Here is a 9273-nt window from a genome sequence, read left to right on the forward strand (position 1 = left end):
GTTAAATATACACAGCAAATTGTCCGACATGTCGAGAGCTGTCAGTGTCTTGTGGAAGGACAAAGCGCCGAGTAAAATCCGACATCCTTGCGGCTGCAAGTCATTGCTGGCAAAGCTGCGATATGCAACAAGGCCCTCAGGGGTTACAACAATAATATCATCATTAGGGAAAGCACACCACTCCCTTGACGTAACAGAGTCGCGATCTGACAGATTGAATCCCGCGAGAATTCCTGCAGACGACGCAAATGATAAAAATGCGATCTGCTACATCAACACGACAGGAGAACCGCACCACAGTCGAATCAACGGCGTGTTGAGCTGCGATACAAACTCTAACAGACAGACCACTCGCTCCGGTGACACGTTGCTTTTGTCCATCGAGAGCGCAATCTGCCTATCCGCGCTTCCTTCTTTTCGCTCACACAGCTCGGCGACGTACGGGCTCAAAGCGCTTGGCAATTCCGTAGCGCTATCTTCTCGATGCTGTGCTTCTTGAGCTTGGAGCTGCTTCTGCATCTGCTTACGAAGTTTCTTGGGGTCCTGCAAAAGAGACCCTTCTCAACCGACACGAATACTTACTTAATACAGGCCACAGCAATGAAAGAGTCAGCAGCAAACGTGCCTTCCCATGTGTCTGGGGTAAAAGCATTCAAAACGTGCTGTTCATTCTTATGGTTAAAACGCTACAGCAGCTAATAGTGACGATACGTCCTTACTTGCCGGTCTTCTTGATCTGGATGGTGAGACCCAGCAGGAACACCACGAGCATCGCCACGAGGTATCCCCACCATTCCTTGGGGATGTCGTACACGTAGTCACCGTCCTCGTCCTTGTGGCGGTAGTCCTTGATAGCCGTAAGCTTGGGGAAGTCTCCAATAAAGTAACCAGCGCCGTTGACTAACACCACAGAGCCGACCAGTGCCGTGGCCACAATGATGGCGAGACGCTCGACCTTGAAGGCGATCAGACCGCAGATAAGACCAAACACAATGGCCATAATGAGCAGACCCGTCGTGGGGTCGTTCGGGTAGATTCTGTAGCCGAACGACGCGTTGACGATGGTGGCCAGGAACACGCCACCAGCCGCACCGATAAGGAAGACGCCTGCATTGTAGACCGTGACCACGAGACAACCCAGAGCGATACCACCAACGAGGAAGGCGATCCAGAAGGCTGTGCGCTCGTACGATCGGCCATCCACAATGTACACGACGATGGCAGAGACGATGTAGCCACCGACGAGGAAGCCGCAGGCGAACATGGTGGGACGAAGCAATTTGTAGCCACACGTGGTCATGGCAACTCCGCCCACAATGGCGATGACAGCGGCAATACCGGGACCGACGTCGATGGAGTCCGAAATGTTGCCGACGATGCCGTCGGTAGAAGACGAGCCGCGAAGAGCAGAACCCGAGTCCGAGTCAAAATCTAGCGCCGTAACCATGAACATGTAGAATGCCAGCATGGGCAACAGCAGCAGCGGCTGCAGCTTAAACGAGGTCATTCTTGCCAAAACTGAAGCGGTAGACGTCTAAGTCGGCAAATCTGGAAATGAGGGAATGCAAGGTGCCATCGACAGTGGACTGTACAGATCAGTCCTGTCCTACGACAGCTGTCAAGTCTTTGGATACATTTCGAGTGGAGTGTCAGTTTTCTTGTGGTTCTATTGGATAATTGAACATTATTTTGTCGGAAAAGAATCTTTCATGGGAGGCAAATGACGTGGATTGGTCAGGAAAAACAAAGTTTAGGGCCACATTTTGTCTGGGCAGAATCCAGAGTTTGCCAAGAATCGTGCGCTTGACTCTCACGTCTCAGACGTTTGTTCTTGCCTCGGCTGACCCATTCATGGGTAAATTCGTTGCCGTAAAGCGGCAGGTATTATTAGTACATGTAAAACAGTACCCAACCTGAGCCGTGACTGTAATATTTCGATATTCCCACATTTGTTGCTGACCACTTCCGTGTGATTACACATAATAATCTTACCGGTATGGTATTTACACTTCAATTTTAAAGATTCCGACTCTCTCCTTCAATGAAGGACCTTCATCTTGCAATCTATTATAGTACAAGCTTTTTACCTTACAACGACCAGAGCGCAGGGCTTGGCCTCGTACGCTCAGTAACTTCAGCCGGTGCTAGGTGCAAATCGCCAGCTTCAATTTCGAACTCACTCAAATTCGTTTCGTTCGTCATGTACGCGTCCCGGTGCTTGCGCCACCCAAATGGGCGTTGGCGCTTGTGACATCCATTTGAATTCCTCAAACTCTCTACAACGATTTCGTATAGTTTCAACGTGCGTGGCGTCCACCTCAGTGTCTGTATGATGTTGTCTAGTGGTATGAAGCACCAGCGGACGCTCCGGTAAAGTCTCGTCACATCCTCCACTGCACCCGAGTGAGATCGCGGCAGCTGAGCATCAGGGCCGAGATGATAAACATTGAGACCGAATATCATCTTGTTCAAGCACCGCAACAGCGTCCGTTCTCCCTCTGGAATGCGCAGATGGTCACTGCAGAGTACCAGCACTAACGTCTCTACTGGAAGCTGCTGCATCTCTGACACGGTTAAGATATCTCCGACATCCGAGTCTTTATTTCCAGGTGCGCAGTAGAATAATGTCGTCTGCAGTAACTGGTGATACAAACTACAGATCGGGTCACCCCATAAGAAAAGTTTACCACTAACGGTGCATATGGTGCGACGGTAGTAGTTGTGTTGTGGGTCTTCATAATGTACCCATCCTTCGGTCCTAGGACTGATTCGAGTTGCTGTTGATGAGGGAGAGACGAGTGCTTTCCAGTGGCAATACTGATCTCGACAGTGTTGGTATTTTATTTGCGTTTCCTCCGTCACGACGGCACCTCCTTGGTCGGCAGGTTGGTATTTGACTATTAAGTGACCTCGGATCCAGAACTCGGGGTCTCCGTCGAGCGCCTCCGAGCTCATAACGACTTCAGAATCCTCTGAAAAAAAATATGGTGACGTGCGACGAATAATCCGCCACAATAGAGGCGACGACTGTGTTGCATTGATACACGCTTGCAAGACAAAATCGCCGAACTCGAATAAAGCCACATGAAGCGGCACAGGCACTGCAGTAGGAGTGTTTGTAAAGCACTCAACACGAGACAGTTCCACGTAGGGCTCCCAATCTTTAGCAAAATGCTGATGAATTGTGCGCAGTGATGGCAGCTGAGGAGAGTCGAACCTCCGTTTAAGCCACGTGGTCAAAGCATCGAGCAAGTTTCGCCAGAATCCGACTAGACGAACGTTCTTGATCAAAGCAAATACAGCACGTACCACTATATCGTGGTCGTTGATTGCCTGGATCCACGTCGTTTGGATTTTATCCATCGCGTCCTGATATTGCACAGGCTGCAACCCATACAAGAAGTCGATTAGCCGCTCGCTGAGATTGTTCCGCATTTCTTTCTTGCTCAACGCCGCCGACGATACCAGCAGCTCCATCCACGTATCCAGCGTCACTTGTCTGACAGCAGCTTTAAGACAACAGTATCGAAGACGATCCCCCATGCCAACCCATTCTGATAATAATAACGTTTCTCTGGCACTCGAGTTGTGCAATAACCGAACCTTGAACGTGTAGACGTACTCGATCACTGGTACCATAGCGATAGCTGACGCTCCGACCAATTCTACATGAAGAACGTTGCTTGTTACTCTAGTATTAGACGTATCCGGTATCTCCATGTCGCTATCAAATAACCTTTTCGGACGCTTAGTATGAAGCCATCGGGTGTGCCAGTTGTTGTTCCTATGCACAGTCTCCTTTCGTCTTCTTTTTTTACCTGTTCCATCCATTTCAATGTCCTGAACCAGCTGCTCATCATCGCTACTACTCGAATATTCGGCGTCAACGTTCATACGTTGATGGGCGGCAGCGAAGCACCTTGTGTACAAGAGAGGCTTCGACAATGTGATCGTCTGAAATGGGCACCGTTTTGTAGCTTCCTTGTGCTCTTTACTAGGGTCTGATGAAGCCAATTGGAGCGTATATCGAGAGAAAATTGCAGTATAGGAGCCGTTTTTGTGTTCTCTGAACCTTTGGAGCTGCAGATGGAGCCAGGGCCAGCGCAGACGCAGAACTTCTTCGTGCAGCGCGAAGATGCAGCCGCCCACGTGCAGCATGACGTCTGGAGGGGCTTGTGAGGCTTCTGGGAGGACTGGCCGTTGCCACGAAGAGCTGGACGATGTGGCTACAGCGGAGAGCGGTGCCTGGAGACCGTCGCGCACCAGCTCCATTGCAAGTCGGCAACTGCAACTTTTTCAACTGGAAGTGTGACTTTCTGTTTTCAATTATTTGGGTGAAATATATTTGAGTAAAAGCTAGCAAAATTTATTGCTTAAAAGTATTTTTTTGCCTACTTCAGTGATTTCCGAGAAATGGCTGCACCATTAACGGCATGGATTATATTTCCTTTCTTTCCCAACAGGATAGCATCGCTCGATTCTTAGTGCAGCAATGTCGACACTGGCGCAGCCATTCCCGGTGCTTTGGAAAGATGTCGCCAGATGTGGCTTTGAAGGGGTTATTGAGATCCAAAGCTCCGACCTGCCTGTGGATGCTCGAGTAACAGGATCCTTAACGAAAAAGTATCCGCTTCAGTGCTGACACCAGAGAATAAATATCGCGGAGTGGTGTCCATCCAACTGTATGGAATTCGTGTTGATAAGCACAAAACGATGGATTCGCTCATTCCCGGACTTCTGGAGGGCTGTCCACGCTTGGTTGCCGCTACGAGACTGGTATCTAGAACTATCCAGGATGTAGAAACGATTGCTCGCTTCCACGTACCGCGGTTGCTAAGCGCTACATACATCAAAACATTAACCGGTAAAACGATTCAGGTCGGATGTAATCCCGCGTACAGCGTTGAAGATGTCAAAATGTCAATTTCCGAGCAGGAAGGCATCCCTCTGGATCAGGGTTTCCTAAAAATATATTGTAATAAGCAATAATTGCCATATTATGCCATACCATTATGTATTTCGAGCCGCACGACTCCCCCGTCAATAACTTATTTCGGTAGATTTAGTCCAGAGTAACATATTTTGTCATTTTGAAATCAAAAATTTACTTATCATAACCCTATTGTATTACTTAGTAACCAATAAGAAAGCGGCCGCTGGAGCTACTCGACAACCAACCGTTCATGCTGCTGCTCTGAGCTGAGGCCAGGCTCATTTGTAAATTCCGTGCTGGCATGGATAATCTTCTCTCCCCAACGCGATCACCAGTTTCTCGCTACACCAGAAAGCAGATCTGCGATGTATTTTTCAAGCCAATCCGTGACGAGAATGACGACTGTATGGGTTTCTATCGATGTCGCTGCGGCGTACAGCGGAAACAGGACGCCAAACGTGGCTACACGAACCTAATCAACCACATTTATAGTCAACATCCTGATTATGAAACTACTCTAGACAGTTTTCAAGGCGGCAACAATGGCACACTCTTGTCGTTCGTAGACAAAAAGAGTGCCAATATATTTGGATGGCTAGACTGGATTGTTGATGATAACTTGCCGCTCTCATTGTGCGAGCCCAGTCTAACGCGACCCTCCACCACCCTCATGCGCATATGTGATGATACCTTGGACCTCAACATGGCAGCTGTTTATCACGAAACGCGAATGTGGTCATTGCTTTCACACGGAATGCGTAAGTAAGTGGTCGGCGTGGTGCAAGACCAAGGGTGTGCTGGCAAAATGTTCCGTTTGTCACCAAATAACGTACTGATCGAGAGGGTACTGGCTTTCAACAGTCAGGAGTCCGCGGTGAATTGCTTTCAAGGAGGTTTTGCGAGACAAGCTTAGGAGCACCGAGGAGACGGACCCAGCTTTATATTTTGCATCCAGCGAGTTTGGTGACAATCCTTAATTACTGAAACAAAAAAAAATTCCGGTAAATTTGCTAACAAATCTTTTCTAGCATTGGATGTAATTCAGTTATTGCTCTTATTGGCGTGTGAGACGAAAGGGTTTATTTAGGTAGGAGGGGGGGGGGGGGTCAACAATGATGATTATATTATTATTATGTATTTACTTGTTGACCTACTTCCGCAAAAGCATATGGATTACTAAAACTGATTACGAAAAAAATGATTTACATATGAGTCGTAAATAGTGGGCATAATACTTGCTGCATCCACCTCTGGGGTGGTTAAAGTCACACAGGAATTGCCTCTAGTTACACACAGTGGTTCTTGTGTAGCAGGAGGGGTCAAAGTCACGTGGGAAGTACCTCTAGTCACACACGGTGTAACTGTTGGCTCTTGCATTGTAGCTGTAGCACATTGTATTGTAGCTAGAGGTGCGCTCTGTTGAGTCGGAGGTTCGTCATCGTCCGAGTTTCACTGTGGAAGTGTTCTTGTTTTTTTTTCATCTCCCGTATCGCTTTTCATCACAGCATCCTTTGGTTCAACAGCATTGGTATTTGACGTAGGCGAAAATGTCAGCGACGATAGCTGTGAAAGCGGGTCTACCCATTCACCTTCTCGACCAACAAATGGTGCAACACCATTCTTGATAATGTCTTCAAATTTCTCCAAGGCGTTCATCATTTCTCCAAATACAAACGTTCCGTTCCTGCTCATAATGTCTGCAATACTCTTTCCACACTCGAGAGCGTGCTTGTACTTCGTCGTCCCATTTAAATCGTGATGGCGCCTTGCTGTCATAGCAGAGTCACGGACTTGGAAGGTTGTGCACGCAACTGTTTTGTCGGGTACGTCTTCTTCTGGCGCAGGTTGATTCAGCTTGCACGACAACCTCCAACGGGGTGCAATGTACCGAATAGGAATTGCCTGTTTTCCACGTAAAAGACGCCAATACATGACGTGCCGGCATGGAAGCAACATCGTCTTCATGAATACACATGAGCAGTGATATCTCTAAAGGCACGCAATAACAGCGACGTACGTTAGGGTTTACACGGGCCAGAACGGGTGACAAACTTACCGTAGTGTCGACATGATAGCATGTACTGGTGTGGCCACCTCCGGTCAGGACAAACAGGCTGGAATGTATTTCCTCCACGCCGTAACTTGTCTTGCGATCCTTAGACGCACAATACTGCTCTTCAACAAGCCGGTACGCATACGGGCTGACTTCGCGCGCTAGCTGTTCAAGCTCGTGATCTGCACCATCATAACGCATCTGGCCCACGCCTGTAATTTTCTTTCCGTACTCCATCTCTGCTACTGCTTGCAAGAACATCAGCGTATCTACGCACTCATCCAGCGCCATCTCCGGCTTCAGAACCTCTTTGATATGACCCCATGATGTTTCAAGCCTACAGACCACCAAACCACCAGGCAAAAACACAGTTAAAGGTGAGTCTAGAACCTATAGCGCAAGAAAATGTACCTATTATTGGTGTGGTTGCCTAGATGTGGAACATCCGAACGTGCGTACAGCGCCCATCGTTCTTTCATCGAATCCCAGTTCTTCATGAAGTACTTCAAAAATGGATGCGTAGGCACAGGTACAGGGTCTTCACGTTTAAGACGAACACCTTCCAGCAAGAAGTATAGATACTTCAGATACTTAACGTACTCATCCGTAGAAACCGCCAGCCGCATCATATCGATAGCATCTTCAACTTGGTCTTTGTCGAAGCTGGACGGGCCTCCATACTCGCTCTTTGCCAGCTCGGTCCGAATATACTTCTTCAAATGGAAGTGACACAGAATCACTTTCACGCCAGAGAACTCCATTTCTAGTAATCCCAATTCACCCATGTCCTTGTCAATCACAATTACCCTGACTTGCTCTCACGAAGAGTTGTTAAACTTGAGCGACCCGATAGCATCTGAAAGACACTCTGCACTTTCGTTCTCCATGAGACTGTGGTGTACGTATTGACCCTAGCATTACGTTAACAACTCATAAGTAAGAATTTGTACATATCAAGTACATGTTGTAGCTGAAGCTACGCAAACAGTAAAAGTGTAACTAGAGGCACATAGGATGTAACGACAGGTACATTTACTTACATGTCCGTACACATCGTTAACCATGAACGAGAAGAGCTTGTAGCGCGATTCGTTGGTGTTATGCGTCGCGTCAATGAGCATCACTTCAGGAAAAGCCTTGAACCAGCGTCGCATTTGTCTCGTCTGCAACGCGATGGTCTGTGCAGTTTTGGATTCGTCGACGTAAACGGTTGCTCGGTTTCCACGACATTCGCAAAGCCCTCGCAAGACAGTCTCCAGCCGTTCTTCAGTAGCCGCACCTCCCCTTCGTCTCTCCTTCATCCTCGCCACATGTTGTGTACATCTCGAAGCACCACATTTTTTCCTACATGGAGTCCAAAACAAGAAAGCTATCAGTCACTTTATATAATTCTGGGTTGAGTTAAGCGCACCCACCTGTCTTCTTTCGCAGGAACTGCATAATTAGCTTCGGCTTAGAACCAGCAGCTTGGAGTTCATCCACGAATGCCAGTATGTCCGGATCCTCCACGCGACGGTTCGACACATGGTTCTCAAATGTAGCGCGAGACACATTGTGGTTGTGTCTGACGTCAAAGTCAGTGACGCGTACCATGAACGTGTCGTGTTCATCGCTCCATACGACAGCAGCCTTAATGTTTGCCTTACAGCCTGTAGTCTTCTCGAAAAACGACCTTCGTATCCCCTTCCCACGGCTCTTGCGCTTCCACCCGTGAGTGCAGACCAACTTAATCCAGAAATTTCCGAACTCCTCAGGGATCAATCGATCCGACGTCTCATCAGTAACTGTGTTAGTCGTGCCGGAATCATCTGGGTCCTTCGCATTAACACTCAGGTTTGCTCGCGCCTTAATTTCTCGATTTCTCTTTTGAACCGACGTGGACGTGCGCTGTGGAAAGATCTGGTGTGTCTCCTCTTGGTAGAGCTCCATGTATTTGCGGAAGGCATCCCAGCTCTCATGCCACTAGACATTAAATGGGGGACAGATCCACGAGACCCCAGGAGGGACTTGCCGCTCGGGTTCACTGTCGCTCATTTCTGATTGGCACACATGAGAAACCACCAGAAATACGCCTCTTAAGCTTTACCCCCCCCCCTCTAAATCTAACATGAAACATGGCATGGCTTTACCCTTCTAGAGGCTGGTCGGTGTGGTCTTCGCTCCTCGGAAATTAGAAGGTTTAAAGGAGGGGGCGGCGTGTGGCTTGAATGTAATTGGCGGCGGGGGAAATTTTTTTTGGGAAAATGAAAAGGGCTCTCAAAAAATATATTGGGGGGGAATGGGGAAA

At 48.2% G+C, this 9273-nt stretch overlaps 2 protein-coding genes across 2 annotated transcripts; both read right to left on the reverse strand.

The window, feature by feature from the left end:
• Window positions 1-715: 715 nt before the first annotated feature.
• PITG_08509 (uncharacterized protein) lies at window positions 716-1543 on the reverse strand (the record flags this gene model as incomplete). Its single annotated transcript, XM_002903836.1, has 1 exon — window positions 716-1543. The coding sequence occupies one exon, from the start codon at window positions 1466-1468 to the stop codon at window positions 716-718; it is 753 nt and encodes a 250-aa protein (XP_002903882.1).
• A 545-nt stretch (window positions 1544-2088) lies between these two features.
• Window positions 2089-3639, reverse strand: PITG_08510 (uncharacterized protein; the record flags this gene model as incomplete). Its single annotated transcript, XM_002903837.1, has 2 exons — window positions 2089-2764; window positions 2819-3639. 2 exons carry the CDS (start codon window positions 3637-3639, stop codon window positions 2089-2091), a joined length of 1497 nt encoding a protein of 498 aa, XP_002903883.1.
• Window positions 3640-9273: the final 5634 nt, after the last annotated feature.

The sequence above is a fragment of the Phytophthora infestans genome, genomic scaffold (genome assembly GCF_000142945.1).
Source record: "Phytophthora infestans T30-4 supercont1.13 genomic scaffold, whole genome shotgun sequence".
In the NCBI taxonomy this organism is placed as follows: Eukaryota; Oomycota; class Peronosporomycetes; order Peronosporales; family Peronosporaceae; genus Phytophthora; species Phytophthora infestans.